Raw genomic sequence first — 21573 nt, forward strand, 5'->3', positions numbered from 1 at the left:
CAAGGCACACAACTTTCACACTCACTCACACCACTCCCTCAGCACCTGACAAAGAGAAAGTCTTACAATATAGTCATTAAAAAGATTCCTGTCACACACACACACACACACACACACCTGGCAGGGGTAATCACAGTAGGAGGTGTTCCAGCAGCAGAAGAACAGCGCTTCCTTCCCACAGTTGGCACACCACTGCTTCCGCTTGGTCTCCTCCACTGCCCGCTGCTTCTCTGCCTCCATCTGCCTCCGCACCTCGGCCAGCCGCTCCATCATCTGCACCTCCATCTGCCTCCGCGCCTCCATCATTTGCGCCTCCATCTGCCGCTTCACCTCATCTACCGCGCGCTGCTTCTCCGCCTCCAAGTTCGCTCGCATCTCCACCAGCATGACGTCAGCATTGTGCCGCACCTCTGCCACCTCCTGCTGGTGCCGCCAGTTGGTGCGCTCCAGCTCCAGCTGCAGCGCTGCCACACGAGCCTCAGGCGTCCCAGTCATTACCAGGCCGCCCAGGATGTCCTCCAGCGTGGCACGCATCACCTCTGCCAGCTTCTGTGAGTGTTTGTGCAGCTGTGCCGACAAGGGGCCAGCCTCGGGAGGGAGGTGACGCGGTGGGGGGCCGCCTGGCATCCTCGCCGGGACCATCATGCCAGGACCCCCCACGCCGCCCACCATTCTGATCCCTGGAGTGGTCATGATGGGTCCCCGCCCACCCGCCATGTTGATGGACCCTGGTGGAGGTGGCCCAAACACCCCTCTAGACCCCACACTGCTGGAGGGGGGTGCCTGGGGATGGGACAGTGGTGGGGGTGGAGGGAGGTTCGCCGTGCTGGCCTGTGGGGAGTTGCTGGATGATGAGGAGACTCGCGTGGGAGCTGCCTGCTGTGAGTGGGAGGAGGGGGAGCTATGGGGGAGGTTGTGGCCTACTGACGGCGATGTGTTCCTGTGGGAGGACGTGGTGGAAGAGGCGGCAGTGGTGGCGTCGGGTGAGGAGGGGGCCGTGGTGGTCTTGGCTTTCTGGCGTTCGCTTCCCCCGGACATGGGAATGATGGAGATGGAGGGACTGAGTCTGGTGGTGTCAACTCCTGAGGGCATTTTCACCTTCTCCTTCTCCCTCTCCTTCTCTCTGACCTTATCCTTGTCCTTGTCTCTCTCCACCGCCTTGGTGACACTCACGCTGCAGCCGAGGGATGATATGTGCTGCTCCATGTTCTTATTCTCTACCTCCTTTGTGGTTGGCGGGGACACGTTCTTGCTGCAGTTCTTCATGGCGTCCTCGCCCGTGCTTCTCTTGTCCTCCTCGCTGCTCTCCTCCGCCCTGTGCGTCTCCTTCCGCGACAACGTTATGCTGTCCCCGTTCGTCCGGTCACCCAGACTCTTCCCATCCAGCCGTGTTATTGCTATCGTCCCCATTGTCTTCATGAGCTGCACTGCGTCCATCAGGGAGTTCCGGGCTGTCTCCTCTGCGTCTTCCCTCTCCTTCTCTCTTATGACACTTTCTCTACGCTCAAAATCTTCACTCGTGTCCATCTCCTCCTTTATCACCTGTTCCTCGGGCATCTCTGCTTCTTCTTCTTGTCTCTGTGGCTCCTGCTCCACCTGCTCCTCCTCCTCCTCCTCCTCTTCTTCTCTCGTTACTTCCATTTCCTTCTTTATGTCAATCTCCATTTGGTCGCTGCCACTTGCATTGCCACTACTCTCACTTGTGTCCATTCTCCTCTCACTTCTCTCACTCCTTTCCTCCGTTTCCTTGTCCATTGTTTGTATTCTACTCTCGTCCTCACTCTCCCTATCCACTCCTGTCTTTTCCGTTGCCTCTTTCTCTTGTTCTCTAGTGTCACCGTCACATTCCTTGCTTTCCTGTTTATCATTACTTTTTTCTTTCCTCTTACTCTCACTTAAACTCTCACCTTCACTGGTACTTTCATTTTTTTCCTCATCACCTTCAGGTATCACAGTTTTTTCCTTGAGTGGTTCTTCATTCATTTCCTCATCGTTGTCATTATCATCATCATTATCATTATCATCATCACCATCGGAGTCTTGATCCTCCACTTCACTTTTTATTCTTTCTTCCATTTCTATGACTTTATTCTCACTCGTTCTCTCTTTCCTATCATCTTCATTAGTGGGATTAACCTTGCTGTTATTTGTGACTGTTTCCTCATCTTTATCTAAGCTTATCCTTCTCTTATCTTTCACCTCCTGCCTTTCACAAGTTGCTTTTTCTAAAGTGTCATTGATTTTTTCCTCTACCTTCCTTTCGTCTCTCACTTCATTCATTTCCACAGTTTTGTTTGTGTTCTCCCTACTTGGTATTCTCTCAGACCTCATCCCATTTTCTCCACCAATGCAACTGTCCTCCGTTTTCTTTGCAATGACTGTTTTCTGAATGACTGACTCCTCTAACCGAACATTATTCTCAACTTTCACAGCAACTTCTGTTTGTGAATCTTCATCGAGCTCCTTCTTATCCCGACTCTCCTCCTCCTCCTCTTGCTCCTCCTCCTCATCTTCTTCCTCTTCATCCTCATCTTCCTCCTCCTCCTCCTCTTCCTCTTTGTTATCATCATTATCGTCATCCTCCTCTTCTCCTTCCTCCTTGATGTCTTTCTTCATTGTTTCTTCTGTTTCATCTTCATTGCCATCCTTGTCACTTGCAGGAGCTGCCATCTCCTCATCCTCTCCGTCTGAGCTGCCACCACCACCACCACCACCACCTTCACCCTTGCCCTCCCCTCCTTCCCCTTCCTCCGCCTCCTCCTCACTTCCTGGTTCATTCTTTACAGCATGGGACTTTCCATTTACTAAGGAGGAGCTCTCATCTTCCTCCTGGTGACACTCCTCCCCTTCTTCCTCCTCGTCTTCCTCCATATCTGAGTTGTCAGGCGAAGATTTCTGGCCCGGGTACTTGCCACAGTCCTCCATCTCCTCATCCTCCTGCTCCTCTGCCTTGTCTGTTGGTCTGAGAGAGACAGCACTGAGGGTGAGGTTCTCGTCCTCCGAATACGGCACTTCTTTGCTCTTCTCTCTCTCCTGATTGGATTCTCGTCTCCTCACCTCCTCGCTCTCCTGTGACGGGGACTTGCTGCCGCTCTTCCTGTGCCGGAGAGCCTCAGGCATGTGGGTCGGCACCTCGGTCTCTGTTTCAGTGCCCTGTGTGGCAGAGGAGGTGCCAGACTCCTTCCTGCCGCGCCGCATGCCTCCTGCACTGTCTGTCGAGGCGATGGACGACGTCTCGTCATCTGCAGGTCAAGTTAAGGAAGCATTAGTGCATGATTTATATGTGTCAATTTTACAATGTATAATTCATTACTTCCTTCTTGGTATCCTTTTACATCTTTCAACACAACTAGTGCACAAATCAAAACCCATCCATACATTTACAGCAGTCACAGCCTATCTTCTTATAATCAGATATACAAAAGTTAAGTTTTTCACACAAAACTTTCAAGACAAGCAAGGTTTTTCTCATCTTCTGATGCCAGCAGTCAAGGGCCTCACCGCACATTCCTCCCAGTGCCAGAGGCAAGCAGGCACAGTACCTGAGTGAGCAGAGAGGCGGGAGAGAGCCCTGGACTGGGGACGGACCCTCTGAGGCACAGGACCCTTGTAGTTTGGCAGCATTATCTTAATCTGGTCGGGATCTAAAGGGTTGAACTGGATGCGGTGAGGAGCGTACTTGAACTTGCCAAACTTTTCTCTTAGCTTGGCAATGTGTTCATTTACCTGCAGGAATAAGACAAAGAAATAAGCAAAAACCAAGTCACCTTAGCAACATCATGAAATGTAGCTTTACCCACACAAGTAGACATTTGGAATGGCCTCAAGGATTAAGTGACTGAAGTAAGAAGTGTGTGTGTCAATCAAAGGAAGGACTGGATGAATAATGATGTGGAGACAAGGGCCACAAGAGTCTAGCTCAAGCTCTCTATTCTCCAACACACTTACACACACTAGCATTTCCTGTGAGTAAATGAAAATCACATCTTATCCTTTACCAGGAAGTTAAAGGGAATGTTGTCAAATGTTTACCTCCTGCAGACAAGCCTCCAGGGTTTTATTGCGGTTCTTAAGGGGAGTTGGCATCTGTTCAGAGAATAGAAAACATTCCTTGATGGGCACCCACGATCTGTGGAACCAACAGAAAACAACATGTCACAATAACAGCGGTACACAATACACCACATTTCTTACATAGCAAAAGGAAATACGAGTCACTAAAGTATCTACCTATCTATACACCTGGTTGGCAATCCTACATGGGATGGCTCAAATATACCACTAAAACATAAGAAAATAAGGAAAGCTGCAGGAAACCAGCAGATCAACACATGACACTCTCTGAATGAAAGATATCTATCTATATCCAACTATCATTTCTATTCATTAATTCATCCAATCTTCTATTAAGCTCAATATTGACTCAGCACTAACAACCTGATTAATGAACATAGAACTCTCCCAGCCTGGGCCCTCCACTGAGCGATCAAGAACACAACATGAGAAAACCAAGCACTCACCTGTCATGCCGACCAAAAAACCGGACATCAACATTGCCATCTTTCCATTTGACAGCCTTGGCTGGCCAGAAAGGAAAGCCCTTGAGCCTCGCCCAGATGAGCGGATGAGCTGACCTCTGAGGGGGAGAGAGGATACCCTGATATTAATGCACCGACAGGGAGAAATTCAAATACATCATTACTGGTCTGAGAACAATGATTGATCTTCATGCTGTAAGTGGCTTGGGCATTCTCCTGGGCCATGCCTGTTGATCCTCAGGAAAACTCTTGATCTTGATCTATAGCCTAACTCAAACACATTAAGAGAGAGATGACACTCCAGGTTGATGCACTAATGATCAGAGATTTAAGAATAATTTTAATTTTAAGGGGAATGCTCTTAATCTTGAGAATGGCAGGTAAGACCACACAAATACCTGGCTTAAATCACACACACCAGTCTGCATTACTTACACACACTTCTGTAAACCAGCTTTTAGGGTTCTGGTGAGCATTCATGTAGCAGTCAGGACAAGTCTCTATCTCACTCATCTCCTGCTTTAGTATCTTCACCAGTGAGCGAGCCATTGAAGAAACCTTGGAATTAGCTGTAGGCAGGGAAGGCACACCAGTCAGGAACATCATTATAAAGTATTACAAAGGATGACACACACCAATACACTACTCAGTCATTCTTACCTCGCTGGACAACACTACTTTATGTGAACTATCACTAACCACTGTAACTACCAAAAAAGTTGTGTATAAATTAAAAGTAGAATATTACATTAGTTAGTGACAGAGTGAAATATGTCCTCTGCTATTTGTATCACATTTTATTACATAATACAAGTTGGGAAGCCTTTGATTTTAAATGCTAGGGACTAAGTCTTCTGGATTTTCTGTGTTTAAATACAGTGGCAGTGTAGCTGGGTGCTCAAAACCAAAAAAAAAACTAAACCATTCACATTCACTTGATTTGTGTGTCTATCTATTCGGGCGCACCAGGCAAACATTCCTGCAAGGTTGGCTGAGGGAAGCAAAGAAAGAAAAAGAGATGTGGGGACTGAAAACTGCAAGGATGGCTAAGGAAAGTGAGAGAAGGAAAAAGAGAAATCAGGATTGGAAACAGCAAGGATGATTGGGGGAATTTGAAAAGGAAAAGAGATGCAGGGACAGACACTTAAATATAAACATCAACCTGCCAATTACCAGTCACTCACCTCCATTGAATATCACAGAATTATGCACAATCCACCGGGCATCAGCCGAGAAAGCCTCCGTGGAGCCATAGAACTTCCTCTTTATGTTCCGCTCCAGCGAAGTGAAGTCCACCGGGTGCACCACTATGTCCTCATATGTTGGGAACTCTGTGGTGTCCACCGGCTTGGTGAATGGCTCCATCTGGTAGGGAGGAACTGACTGTCAGGGCCTCCAGAACCAAGCCAACAAGAGCAACCAATAAAACTGAACTGTCAGGGTCTCCAGCACCAAGCCAACAATTATTTTCATGTAAGAGGGCCTCTGACCAACAATACTAAATCAAACTGAGGGTTTCAAGCAACAAGCCAACAAACTGTCATGATCTCAAGCACCAAGCCAATAACTTTTCACATAAGAGAGGATCTGGCCAACAAAACTTAACTGAATTGAGGGTTTCAAACACCAAGCCAACAATTTTCACATGAGCTGACAAAAAAAAAGGTGCCCATTAAAGGTGATGGCCAATAAAGTCCATAAGCAAGTCAGAGTGAAGAGTCTTGAAGCTTCCCCTGATTACACAGCTAAGCTCCTCATAGTGAACACCAGTGAGAGGTGTGCAAAGAGGACACTCAAGCCATAACTGTCTGAACACAACACCTCATGACTCTCAATACATAAACAAGCTGAATCAATTTAGGGTCCAGTCTAGTTCAAAGCATCCTTTTTTTCTTTTCCGTATTCCATAGATGAAGTAAAGAACATATTACTATTACAGCTATTACCACTGCAGTAGTAGTAGTAGTAGTAGTAGTAGTAGTAGTAATACCATCATCAACATTATTACTGATTTCATTATCATCTTATATATATATATATATATATATATATATATATATATATATATATATATATATATATATATATATATATATATATATATATATATATATATATTAATTGAACTGATTTATCTAAAATTCCTTTATTATCTTTTTATATTATTAACGATTATCATTTTTAATAACTATGATAACGGGCACAGCACTCACCCCAGCCATGGTCTTGAGCCTGTTGAGCGCATACTTGAGCAGGGTACACAGCTGCTCCACGGAGATAAGTTGCATAGACCGCGACCTGGACAGAGAAAAGAATGAACAAACCACATGATAACCCTCCACAAAAAACTGAATACTGTAATAGAATACAGCATAAATTAAATATAACGCTTCTTAATTACTATCCTTGCGAGTAGGGCGGGGAGTGGAGAATGGAAACTTGTTTATTGCAGTAAAAACAAGTTAGTCCACTTAACAGGACAATGAACTGGTGTTTAGGTCGTGGCCAAAACAGTCTTTACAATACACTTTATAGCCTGCCTACCCTCAAGTAATGCAATGTTCCTCCAGGCATGCACCACAAACTCAAGCGTCTTGGCGTCCTATCGCCATTACTTTCAGCAGCCTCTAGTGGCAGTCATTACTTGTCAAGGGTGTTTTCATTATTCTAGTGATTAGATTAACAAGAATTCTGCACCATTAATGAGAAAAGCACCCACGACAATCCGACTATTTATGAACTCTTTGAAAAACATGAAAGATCAAAGCGTTTTAGAATACGGAAAAAATCATGTATAGCTAGTATGGGAATGCAAGAAACTATGCCTGTCAACGCGCAAAATTTTATCCACGATGACATCTATTGGTACTACCACAGCCAGAGTAATGATCCATCCTCAAACACATCAGAGTTACAACACAATAAAACAAGGGGCAGGAAGGGAGAAAGGAGAGAGGGTTGGTTTATGAGCCATCGGAATGGCTGGTCATTTCTCTATCCCTCTACGCTCTCTCCGGGTTAGCTGAAGTCACGCTCGGCCGCCCCTGTCAGCCTCTCTGACCCCCGGGGCAAGGGATGGGAGGCGAGTGAGACGGAGAAATCATGGGGGGAGGGGAGAAACAGGGAGGAAGGAGGAGAACGGGGGGTTGGGGGCAAGGCAGGAAGGGGGGCGAGGTGGGGTAATGGTGTGTATGTGTCCGCCTCCCTCCTGCTCCTCCCGCTTGCCTCACCCCGACCTCGCGCCTCGCCTCCGTTCCTCCCTCCCTCGCCTCAATACATCCTCATCCACCGCTATAATAGGATTCCCCCTGGCTTATTGTGTTCACCCACGAGGCCGACGCGGGAAAAATGGGGGGAATAACAGTATGCCATTTGGCGAGGGCTTCGTTTAAAAGTTACCGTAAGGATGAAAGGATGGAGCGGCATTTGTGAGATCGGGCCAATATTTATGGTATATATGTAGCTATACTGCGCCAGTTTCGCCCGAACCATGTAAGGGGATGAGGCAAGCTTTATTCCAGAGTATAATAAATATGCGGGCTGTGAGGAGAGTGGAGGGGGCGGGAGTAAGGAGGAGCAATGGGGGAGTCGCTGGCAGGCCGCCAAGACAACGGGGGATGGGGAGGGAGAATGGCGATCAAACGGAGACTACGAGAACGGTCCAGGCCGCCACTAGTGTCCTCCCTTAACTGCAGGCAGATCAATCAAGGGTCAAGGCTGCCACATCGATCTCGAGCGGCCGCAAGGTGAGGCCGCAGGCGCCCCCGCACCCCCACCCTCGCACCGCCGCCGCCACCTCCAACACACAGAGGAGGTACTTCCCGCGCCACCTCCCGTCACCACGGGCCCGCCGCCCGCCTCATCCTCCCCGCCTCGCCGCCTCCCCTCCCTTTACGATCTCTCCTCTCGCCAGGGTCTTTACGGTGTGGACCTCAACACTGCGTTAAGCTCCCCACACAAAGCGGCGGCTTGGATGCCGTGGGAAGTGTTAAGGGGTGGGGGAGGATGAGAGGGGGGGGAGGCAGGCGGGGAATATTAGGAGGGAGGCGCTGCAGGGTACGGCGACATGGCTACCTTGGGCTTTTGGCGCGACGCCCTCCCTCTGTCAGTCCCTCCCTCGGCCTCCAGCACCACGCCTCCTTACTCGCTGCTGAGCAACTCTTCTCCAAACGTATCGGACACAACTCAGCAGTATTCATCTGACCAGCCACCTTAATTACTTCTCCATCGCTCTGGCCGCGTCATCCCGCTGTTCGTTAACATCCACCGCCTTGGCCGGGACCTAAGCCGTGGCTCGCCCCTCTCTGCACGGCCGCCAGCTTCTTCCAAGGCCACGACACACCTGAATTCACAATCTTTGTAATGGTTGCTTCAGGTGTCATGTTGATTGCGTAGCTGGCAGCTGCCGGCGTGACCGCTCAAAACTCGCCCTCCTCCTGCCAGACTACACGAGTACAGCAATACCAAGTCTCGCAGCCACAGCATCTTAATGCAGATCATCATAACCTCACATGAATGCACAACAAAGGTTTCGCACCGAGATTGATGATTAGGCGGATTTTTTTTTTTTTCTGGTCTACGGTACATAACCCTAGCTAGTTTACTACTACAATTTTGAGAACTCCTCGAAAGTCAAAACAACTTCCGCTCGAGTCTATTAAATATTGGTTTGAAACAGCGGCACGTTTGAGAATGCGGCAGAATACGTACGTATGCACATTATCCCGAGGACAGGAGGGTGATGCCTGGTAACTCGGGACTATTACTGACACCAGTGATCTCGGCGTCACACACCAAGCAACAACGCGGAATAACACATTTGAGATTTTTAAAGCATGACATGACAACAATAACATTACCACCCCAATGTACAATCTATTAACACTGTCATTCACAATTTTTTTTGTGTGTGTTCATTTACATAATATGAAGGAAGACAATGAAAAGAAAGCATGTAATGACAACAGGAAACTCATAAAGGTCACATAGAAAACACATATTGACAAGAAAGCACACACACAAGGCGAGAAAACCTAGCAATATAAATATGTAACCTAATAAGCGTGAAAACACACTAGAGATAGTAAAGATAGGAAACAATAAGAGAAATAACAAGAATAGATGACATACGCAAAACACGCCAGAACGGTACAATACAACACCTTTACACCACACACACACACATACACACACACACACACACACACTACAGCTCGCTATAGTATGGATCCAAGCTTATTAAAGTCTAATCCAATCCCGTCTTAGCATCGTAATCCTCTTTGCCACTATGCTCTCTCTCTCTCTCTCTCTCTCTCTCTCTCTCTCTCTCTCTCCAAAGCGTAATCAATGGCATGCAAATAATGTTGTATTAAAATGTTATGATGCCTCTATTTAGCCACTCAAAAATACTTTTTTTTTTCCAACTACAAGGTCTTTAACATACTTCACAAGATCCTCAAGGCAGGTCCATTTATCAGTGTTTCTAAGAGACAAAAACTTTAACTATTACTCTGTCCAAACTTCAGGGCCTGTTGATAACAACACTTCCATTAATAGTGCTGAACCTTTGTTAAACTGCTGGAACCATGAAAACATTCCTGAAAATTTTCAAATCATGAAAACACTCTTGAAAACCCCTGGTATTATTAAAACATTATTGAAGAACTCTAGAATCATGAAAACACTCTTGAAAACCCATACAATCATGAAAACACTCTTGAAAATACTAGAATCATGAAAACACTATTGAAAACACTAGAATCATGAAAGCACCATTGAAAACCAGAAAAAATTCCCATCATAGCATATTTAAGTAGCTCAGATAACAAGATTTGAGAATATAAATCCTAAATATTCATAAAATATAAACATGACTAAAACTTCCTTAATGCCACACACTTCAATGCTCATCTCCATATCCAACATTATACATTTTTTATCTATACTTCTGATTATTCATCTAATATAAACATATAGTTTATTTACCAACTTATTATTTTATTTTATTTTTTTCTTTACTGCCATAAGTGCCTGAAACACATTTTGCTCAATTCACTATTATCATGACTATTACTAACATCTTGGCCAAACAATATACTACTTTCTTCCCAATACAGCAGTTAGTGGGAATAATGCTTTACTTTATCTATGCATCTCCCTCTGAATATGATGGGAAAAAATACTGATTACTGATTCCTCTCAGCTCTGGGAAGAGAGTTGCATGTTGTGTGCTTATCTTGCCATCTCTCTCATTAGCTTCCTCCCTTCTCAACCATTACTTCCCATCCCCACCTCCATAACCTTAACAAATGGGAGGAATAATTCATAACTAATTCTTCCTAAATTCATGACAGTGTAGGGTGCTGTTGTGTTATTTCACAGTTTTCTCATTAGCTTTCTCTCATCTTGACAAGCATATCCTATTTACATTCTAATATTGCTTAAATAACTTAGCTTAATGGAATGCTTCTTGCAATGCAACTCAACAGTCTCTCTCTCTCTCTCTCTCTCTCTCTCTCTCTCTCTCTCTCTCTCTCTCTCTCTCTCTCTCTCCCTCTCTCTCTCTCTCTCTCTCTCTCTCTCTCTCTCTCTCTCTCTCTCTCTCTCATACATACACACACACATTTAAAGTATAGTTCCTCTCACAGAAATAGATATAACTACAGTAAGACATAGAGTGAGAGTGTGGATCAACTGAAGGAAAAGCTGGACAGAAATAGACCCTATACACTATAACTAAACACACATATACACATAAACACACAATTAAGTCCCCTTGTCAGAGCAACATATATTCATTGCAGTGCCAAAATACCAAACAATCTCTTCTTAATTTGTAGAAAGCAAAAACATAGCTAAGTTTTCCACACTTATTTTGTCTCCTTGTCTTCCTTCACACACACACACACACACACACACACACACACACACACACACACACACACACACACACACACAGTCATATTTTGTATCCTTGTCTTTTTCACACATACAAATAACAGACACACCCATACACTAACTCCAACTCAATAGTTCTCTGTGTTCTCCACTCTATTTTGCATCCTTGCCTTCCTTCACACACAAGAATAACAAACATACTCATGCACCAACTCACACACTGTCCAACTCACCGGTTCTCCGTGTTCTCGGCCTGCATCACCGCATGGCACTCGCTGCATGCCCAGTCCTCCTCCGGCTCCTTCTCCATGCCAGCACACTTGAGGTGGAACACACGGGGACACATCTCGCAGCAGATGAACACACCCTCCCGATGACATTCCCAGCAGTAATTGTCGTTCTGGTAGTCCTGAGGGGAGAGACGAGACGTGTGTGAGGTGTGAATACTATATGAGTGACAGTGTATAATAACATAAGAACATAAGAAAATAGAAGCTGCAAGAAGCCATCAGACCTACACATGGCAGTTCCTCTATACACTTATCATCCCCATCCATAAATTCATCAACCTTCTGAGGCTTCCTAATGACTTGGCACTAACAAGGAGAGACAACAGAGGAGTACAAGACGGAGTATGAAGTGTGAAGATTGTATCAGTGACAAGTGTATAGGAGACAGAACAGAGTATAAGACAGGGAGTATGATGGGTGAAGACTGTGTGGATGTCAGACTACAGAAGACAATGATGAGAGGGAGTCTGGAAAGGGGTGGAGTAAGAAAGTATTAAGATGTAAGGAGTATAGGAAGCAGGGAGAGATAGTGAGAGAGGAAAGGAGTACTGAGGGAGAGAGGGTGCATGAGAGAGGCAGAGTAAGGAGACAGGGAGTATAGATGGAGTAGGGAAAGACAGGTATGAAACAGTATGAAAGATAGGGAACAAGGGACACAGCTTGGAAGAGACATTGCATAGACAGGGAGCATGAAAAGCACCACAACAGGAACAATGGGTAGGTGGGGAGGAGACTTGTGCTGTACTGCCCTACCACCTCTACTGTTAAAAGTTGGTGATGAGTAGTGTAATCAGGCAGCCAGTGCAATAAGGATCTCTCAGTTTGTTAGCCTTTACAATAGAGAATTACAAGCCTACGATAGATTGCCCTTTGTATCAAATCGGTAACTCAATTTCCTCCTATATTTAGCAAGAGTAAGTGGTGGGTGTGACAGGAGGGCACAGAAGACCTGAGCATATTGGAGAAGGATGATCTACTGTGGTGATCCCTAGTGGCAGCAACCCAAAGGAGATTTATTAAGACAGGACCCACAATTGAAAAAATACAAGTACTGTCAGAGAAAGAAAAAGAGTGATTATCAAAGAAAAACATCAAATAACCAGCCAGGGATGTTCCTCAGAGGCAACAACCCTATCAAGCTTGTCATGATTTATACTAGTACATCACAGTTCTTGCAGTTGATAGGCAGTACTTGTAAGTTTGTTGAGTGTGTGCATGTGGGAGTTTAGTCTCAGTTACCTATCTTTCCATGCATGTTTGCCTGATATAAAGATACACACATGATGCCTCCTACATCTGATGCACCCTGGTGGTACTTTTCCCTCCCTGAACTTGTAAAAACTGCATTCACCATAAAAGTAACTAGTAAAATGTAGATATAAAAGGAATCAACTAGAAAACATTATCTATCTATTTATCAATATATCAAGCTGACATCCACTTGAAGGAAGGCAGCCACAAGAAAACTTGGTCTCATTGCAGGGATAAGATACAAAAGGGGCTCTAACAGCATATAGAGAATAAATAATTATGTAAATCAGTACAAAAACAATAAAATCAGTAGAGGTAAAAAAAATAAAATAAATAATAATAATAAAATCATTAGAGGTGTCCTAAAAAAATAATGAAATCTGTACAAAGAAAAGTAAAAAAAAAAAAAAAAAAATATATATATATATATATATATATATATATATATATATATATATATATATATATATATATATATATATATATATATATATATATATATATATATATATATATATATATATATATATATATATATATAATGAAATCAGTGCAAAGGAGGACCCAAAAAATCAAATTACCACCAAGAAGAGGTTCTAAAAGAATAACTACAAAAAAGTTTCCATAAAATAATAAAATCAGTGCAAAGAAAAGTTTAAAAAATATAATTAAATCAGTAAAAAGGACAAAAAATAAATAAATAAATAAGCACAAAGAAGAGGTAAAAAAATAATAATAATTACAAAAAGTCCCCCCAAAAATAAAATCTGTACTAAAGTCCCCCCCAAAAAAAATAAAAAAGTAAAAGCACACATAAGAAGCTCCCAAGAAACCAAGAATAAATGTAAAGATTAAAAAAAATAATAATAATTACAAAAGAAGTTAACCAAAAAAAAAAAAAAAAAAAAACAAAGGCCCAAAAAATTGCAGTAAAAAAAAAAAAAAGAATGTTAGTATCATCACCACACTACTGACTAACTAATATTAAGTCAAACAGTGTACATCAAGCAAGACACAGTGACAGTATTGACCATGAGTACTCCAAAGTCTGTAAACTCTCTGACCTTCACAACTCACTGCATTCCACTATTCATTAATCATCCTTAGGCTCACAATGTGTTTAGTCTGCCATGTTTACCCTCCTTAGTGTGTGTTAAGAGTGTTCCTTGTTGGGGGTACTGGTCTTGGCTAGCCTTATGTTGTAAGAATGCTTGCCTGGTGCATAGACAGATAAATAGGTAGGTAAGTAGGTACATGGGTAGGTAGGTAGGTGGGTGAGTGGGTAGATAAGCAGGTAGGTAGGCAGATAGATAGATAGATAGATACACAGCTAGATTGTTAGATAGATAGATAGATAGATAGATAGATAGATAGATAGATAGATAGACAGATAGGAAGGAAGGAAGGAAGGAAGGAAGGAAGGAAGGAAGGAAGGAAGGAAGGAAGGAAGGAAGGAAGGAAGGAAGGAAGGAAGGAAGGAAGGAAAGAAAGAAAGAAAGAAAGAAAGAAAGAAAGAGAGAAAGAAAGAAAGGAAGGAAGGAAGGAAGGAAGGAAGGAAGGAAGGAAGGAAGGAAGGAAGGAAGGAAGGAAGGAAGGAAGGAAGGAAGGAAGGTAGATAGATTCACAATATACAAACAAACTAATATAGATGGATATACAATATAAAAATAGACAAACAGATATACAAACATACAGATAAGTAGATGGATAGATTAAGCAGACACACACTCCCTAACACTTCAGCCTCTAAGCAGCAGACTACAACAGTGAAGGTAACACAGTTATTCTTATTTTCAAACATCCTCAACTGCATTTCATTGTGACATGACAGCATTCCCTTATTTTCTGTACCTTGTGTCATGCCACACACACACACTCTCTCTCTCTCTCTCTCTCTCTCTCTCTCTCTCTCTCTCTCTCTCTCTCTCTCTCTCTCTCTCTCTCTTTTTCAGCAGGCTTTTTACTTATTCACCTTCCAAATTTTATTCCTTCCTCCATTTTGAAAAGTTTACCATATGCTGGGTTTCACACTTTAATCTGAATTAATGGTAAAGGATATTACTACACACTATCTAGATAATAGGTCTTTTATACAAGAGAAGTAAATGGATTTTATGCTTTTTAAACAATACCTTCATTAGGACCTAATATGCTTCCTCCTCTCTATATGAATAAGACAAGCTGATACAATAAGCAATAGATAAGGTAACATTTCCCTTCCCCGTGCATCCTCAGCCATCTGTGTTGAGAGTAATAAGTAGCCAGTAGTACCAGCCTGCCATGGTCTTAAAGGGAAGCAGGTGAGGGCAGACACTGACCAGGCACTGTGCAGACACACAAGATGAATCATAAAAACAAATGAAGCACCACCTTGTCCTCTCACCTGACCATTATTGTCTGTCTTGCCCAGCTTTCTTTTCTTGGTGGAGGAGGTGAAGGCGCTGCCGTCCCTCCTCCTCTTGCCCGGTGTCTCCGGCCTCACCATGGCCCCCTCACTACCCGCCGTGGCCGCCTGCACCTTTGCCATGAAGGACTTCTGCTTGGCCACAAAGTCTGGGTTGTCCCTGCTGCGCGTGGACCTCGTGTTGGTGGGGGTGTTGGAGGCGGACCGGGAGGCACGCTGGCTGGACCGATCTGAGAGGGAGGGAGTCTCAGAGCCGGCCTCCGAGGCGGCGTCCCGCTCGCTTCCCGTGTGGGACTCCAGGTCGCTGAGGTTGTCATCCTCCTCTGACACAGTGTCTTGGTTGGAGGGAGTCGAGTCGTCTTCAAGGGCGGCCTTCAACTCTGACATCTTCCTGCATTTAGGGCGACACCTGCCGGCTCTCTCTGCAAGGCGACAGTCACACGCGTCAGTCTTCACCCACACCATCCCTCCAGCACTCCTTATTCCACCACTACACTGTGTACTACTGTCCTCAGGCTAATTTGTAAATAGTCATAGATTTTTCTTATTTCATTCATTAACACTCATATTTATTACTCTAATCCTGAGTCCGTCAACATCTCTATGCTAAGCTGACTATGGCTGTGGACAAAACTACTGTTATCATTATCATAATCTTTATTATTACTATCATTATTATTATTATTTCTCTACTGAAACTCCTTTTTATTGTATTATATATCTATACTTCTAGGCAAAAATTACCATTATTATTATTATTATTATTATTATTATTATTATTATTATTATTATCATTAAAATTATCATTGTGTAGATGACTTATATGAGTCTAATATATACTATAATTCATAATTTCCAAGAAAAATAAGTTTTAGAATCCTACAAGACAAAAGCAGAAAATAGTCTTCAGTTCATCAACCTTGAATACATCTGAAAATACATTACAAGTTATCATATACACCTATTTATTCCAATCTCCCTTCACAAACTAGCATCATTAAGCTTCAATAAAGCTTTTAAACACCAATGGCAGAATCCTGAGTGGTGCAAAACCTATGCTGAGGGTGTCAAGGGTGGTGCAGTGCAAACACACTCTGTGCTGCCCTCATGACTTGGCCAGCTTATCTCCATCCACTCTGCCCACTTGTGTCTGATGCATCCCTGCCTGCCCACCAACACTGCACCAACAACTGTTTTCCCGACTCAAACATAATTATCAACCACTTCTTATAACAGTGATTTCTATTTATGCATGCACTTCTTGCCCACTCACACTGGCTAACACTGCACCACCCTTCCTAACTGATAAATATGACACAAAAAACACCAGCCACTTCTTGCATCATTCACTTCTACTTTAATGTAGTTTTATTCCTTATAACTACACTTCCTATGCTCCTGATGACTCATACTGCACCACTTATTGTTGTTTTTATTATTCATCATTACCAACTACCACTTGTATTATTCACTTCTAATGTATTCTCATAACTTACACTTCTCCCATTACTTATTGACACTGCAAGACTGATTATTTCCCTGCTTGATACTGATAACAAAAACTTCTGTTATGACATTTACCTGTATTGTAATCTATTTGTAAAGTCACCCCAAGATCCATCACCCACACTAAGGAATATTTATAAAGTAATGCTGATGCCACTCAACAACACCCTAACCTTCTATTATTTTATAAAGCTTGCAGTTAGTTATCTTTATTGGCTTGTTTTCTGTATGAGTAAGTTATTATTTTTTAGATATACAGACTTTTCCTCTCTCTCTCTCTCTCTCTCTCTCTCTCTCTCTCTCTTAGCAAACTTTAATACTTTTAGTTATTGAGGTCCTTATTTTTCATCCAGTAAGAAAAGTTATGAGGTTATCAAGTGGCATTATATTTAGTTAATACACATCCTAAACTCTCAGGGACTTCATCTTCATGGCCTTGTTTCTATTACTTAAATGTTCACTTTCCATCTGATCTAACCTGCAGCACCATTTGGCCTACTTAGTTCATTGGGCTCTTGAGGGATTTCAATGCACAACTTGCCTCAATTGCAGTCAATCACACCAACACATGACCTTGTTGTGGAAGGGACAGTCAATTCACAACCTTTCTACTCAATCAAACCTTTTACACTCCACATGTCCACCATAATATCTTAGCTCTCTGTCACAGCCTGTACAGATATGCTTTTAAAAGGGCATTATATAACACTGCTGCATGGGCATAACTAACAAACATCCATCTCTGCCCATTCATTCATTAGGCATTATACACTCTCACCTCTACCACAATACCTTAGCTCTCTGTCACAGCCTCTACAAATCTACTAGAGAGGGCTTCATTGCAGGAACATAACCAGTACACAATATCTCTGCCCAGTTATCTCTACCAAACTATCTAGGCTCTCTGTCACATCTACAGGAATACAAGTTCTGCATAAGTATCGCCATGCTGTCATCTCCAGAATAATACCAAGGCTCCCTGTTGCAGATGGTACTGGAATAAAAGTCCTGCCGAGTGTTGTTGTGTTGTGTGACCATAAAACTGTCTGATATTCCACATCACCACCTGAACACACTTTAGTGATGCACACTTCTCAACACCACCTCCTCTTGACACCCTCACAGCCACATCTTATTAGCACTGCACAAACCCTAATTATTCAAAATTTACTAATAAAATACCTACTGTCTTCACTAACCATGTACCATCACCACATTACATATTATCTCTAAGCAATTACTAATGGAAGCACTGGTATCACAAGCCTTTTCAAATGCATTTCAATCACACTTGACAATTTCTCATAAAGACTGTCATTCTCATTATTGTACCTTTTCTAAATGTACTGCAACCATACTCTTCAAAGTCTGATAAACTGAATATTACTCATAAAAAGTTAGCATTACTAACTATATATCCTGTCCAAATGAATTTCAATTGGTATAACAAACTGACAGACCTAATGATTCTATGACACAAACTAACACAACCTCAAATACTGACACAAGTGCAGGTCAGTGAAGCTATCAGGTCACAAGAGATGTCCCCTTGAGCTGCACAACACTGGCAAAACAACAAAGCAAGAGAGTGTGGTGAGTGAAGCATTCCCTGAGCCAGACAGCAACGACCATATGGTTCTGTTAGGGTCCTGACAGACCACCTCTCCCTCTTGAACAAACACTGCCCTTAGATTGGACTCAACTCACAGACCTTCAACAGCAAACTACGCACTATACTGGACCAACCTGCCCCACAAAGCAAAAAAAAAAAATAAAAAATTAAGGGCCAGATTTTGAAATGTTCTATAATTAGTTGTATTCTCATGGGCACTTTTCTCTACTAATGGTATAGAATCCTTGTTAGATAATTCTTGAAAATCCTATTAACTTTCATAACAGCCTTTTAAAAATAAAGATAACATGCTAAAACGTTTGAAAATAGTCTTAAGTGAAGAATATGTTAGGCATCACAAAATAGAGTCTAGTTTTGTAGCAAAAAAAAAACGGAAACTCCTACAGAAATAGATCCTCCCTATTATCTCCTTATCTAATGTCAGTGCTCCTAATACCACCCACAGGCAAAATCTAGATGTGGCAATGAATGAATTTATGCACCTCTTTTCCTCGTCAGTCCTTCCTGCCTGCTGCCTTGACAAACCTGCTAATGACCCCTTGCGCTATCACCTCTCCACCTGCTCACCCCTGCTGGACATATGCTACTTAAAAGCCTACTTCATTATTTAGCTCATTTTCATTAACTTTCTTCTGTTGCCACTCTTCTATTTTCCCTAAATCTGACCTAACCTGACCTTACTTATGTCTTATTGTTTGCTAGCCCTTCTACTTACTACTATATCATTCTCTACTTCATTTTATCTCATTCCTCTGCTTGTCATTCTATTTCCTATAACCAAACCTAACTTATCCCTATTCGTAATCTTTTCCTATTCTTCCATTCTGTAACTCATCTCCCTAACCTACTTCATTTTATCTAATTTCCTGTAACATACCCTTCCTCATCTGTAACCACTTCATATTTGTCCATCTCATCTCACCTCCCTAACTTGCCTTTCTCAACCACCACCACCACCACCACCAGCACCTTGCAGTATCTCTCAGCATCCCTCATCACAGTGTCACCAGCACAACCCCTTTCTTGATGTCTTGTATACTTGCTGTATGTATATTTCACTATTTTGTGATCCTTTCATTTCCCTTATCACTCCCCTGACTTGCATATCTCCCCCAGCATCCTGTAGCATCCTTTCACATCCTTCATCTCATATCATCATTCTTATCTTGTCAACCCCCTATTCTTCCTGTTTATCCTCTATCTACCTGCTATACCATATCTAGTTCATCTCTTCAATGCATCTTTATACATCACCTTGCAGCATCCTTTAATAAAGATACATTTCACCATGTCATCATTGAAATCATCTTCCTACTTATCCTACGACTATTTGCTAACCCCTTTCCACCCTTTTATACCAAGTCATTCCCTGGTTCATCTTAATGCATAATCTCTATACATAACATTGCAGCACCCTCATAGGTATACCATTTCTTCATCATGTCATCATTTAATTAATTCCCCTACTTATTATACGACTATTTCCTAACCCCTTCCATCCTTCCATACCGTATGTCTCCAGCTACCACGACCCACGATAGTATAACATGCAGCACTCACCACAAGCCATCCCTGTTTACCTTGTCATGCCTTATACCTGATCCCTTCCTAACCCTTCCATCTGCATTACCCCCCCTCTACCATCACTACCACCAGCATCCTGCACCACACACCCCCACACGCCACCACCCAAGAGCATGTCACCACATCATCCCTCCATCCAAGTCAAAACACCCCCAACTGTCCCCCTGAACACTCGTAACTCCCCCTCCCGCCCCTCCTCGGCCCCCTCACCGCCCACCACACCATACCACAAGCTTGCAGCGCCTCACCACACCACAGCCACACCGCAGCGGGAGAAGGAGAGTACCATGGGAAGTGTGGTAGTGGAAGAGTGCAGGGTGGACTGTTATAAAGCGTGTAAAGGCCCGTGGTTGGAGGCGGCAAGGACCCACTCCACCAGACAAGCTTGGTGGAGGGGGGACTCACTCGAGGTCCTCTTCTCTCATCCTTACTTTTTCCTCATAACGTCCCACTCGTCTCACGTGTATCGCTCACTGAAGCCACAGTGTTTTCCGTCCCTCCATGTGGCGGACGCACCTGGGAGAAGCTATAAGTTATCTGGCGAGGAGGGACGCGCACCCATCCGCCATGATCACACTTGTGGACTGGGAGAGAGAGGGTGAGAGGCAGGCAGGGGAGAGGGACTAAGAGGGGACCATGGAGGGGGGTCTTCTTGCCTAGCACCCCTCCTCGCGCTACACTCCATAAGGGCGAGTGTCTGTGAGGTTCTGATGTGCTTTAGGCCTTACAGTCATCCCCGCTGGCCGCTTCGATCTCCTGTGTGCCTGCCTAGAGAGACAGAGAGAGGGAAAGAGAGCGAGTCAGTGAGCTCACACATCCCTTACTACAGCTCACAAATGCACCTAGTCATCCGTAGCGTGGGGTTATAATGACCGCCTGATCCCTAATGCCTAACACGAGCGTGGTGGGTTAAAGTTCACCTCTTCCTGGCGTGTGGTAATAAAACGAGGGAGTGGGAGGGCCTTGTCTTGTTTGGCCAGGCCCTCGCTCAGAACCCTTTCATCTTCTCAACCTGTCCAGCTTTAGCCTTAGCCCACCTCATAGAAACGTCTCCTTAATGGGGGTATTAGTCTTGCGGTCTTGGCAAAGCTTCTGCTTCTACTTTCCTGTCCATTATTTCGCGTCTCAGCCCATGGGGATAGATTGGGGAGTGAAATATGAGTGTTTAGAATAGACTGGGAATGGTTGGTAGAGGAGGCGTGACTCAGGAATCATGTTTTGTGGTCTTGGCAAGGTTCCTGCTTCTACTTGTGCGTTTATGTTGTTGTTGGAGAAAGGAGAAAGGAGAATATTTGCAAACATGGGGAGAGAAATGGACTGGGAGAATGAGAGAAGAGTTTTAAATGATAGATTTAGAGTGATACATGTTGGAAGAACGAAAGAAGCATATTAGAAGTAACAGACGGGATGAAATATTAATCGAATAATAGATAGAGGGATGAAAAAAAAAATGTACAACGGAGGTATAAG

The 21573-nt window shown here is 43.5% G+C and overlaps 1 protein-coding gene across 1 annotated transcript in view; it reads right to left on the reverse strand.

Moving 5' to 3' along the window:
- Nucleotides 1–20501, reverse strand: part of LOC135094585 (MYND-type zinc finger-containing chromatin reader ZMYND8-like) — a 31879-nt gene extending 11378 nt beyond the window's left edge. The window contains exons 1-10 of the mRNA XM_063994815.1: nt 20331–20501; nt 15360–15802; nt 11669–11844; nt 6752–6836; nt 5723–5903; nt 4974–5107; nt 4521–4636; nt 4033–4129; nt 3543–3726; nt 118–3242 (exon numbers count right to left, since the gene is read on the reverse strand). Coding sequence (XP_063850885.1) covers nt 118–3242; nt 3543–3726; nt 4033–4129; nt 4521–4636; nt 4974–5107; nt 5723–5903; nt 6752–6836; nt 11669–11844; nt 15360–15767 — 4506 coding nt within the window. The 5' untranslated portion in view covers nt 15768–15802; nt 20331–20501. The remainder of the gene's footprint in view (nt 1–117; nt 3243–3542; nt 3727–4032; nt 4130–4520; nt 4637–4973; nt 5108–5722; nt 5904–6751; nt 6837–11668; nt 11845–15359; nt 15803–20330) is intronic.
- Nucleotides 20502–21573: the final 1072 nt, after the last annotated feature.

Source organism: Scylla paramamosain, chromosome 46 (genome assembly GCF_035594125.1).
Source record: "Scylla paramamosain isolate STU-SP2022 chromosome 46, ASM3559412v1, whole genome shotgun sequence".
Classification (NCBI taxonomy): Eukaryota; Metazoa; Arthropoda; class Malacostraca; order Decapoda; family Portunidae; genus Scylla; species Scylla paramamosain.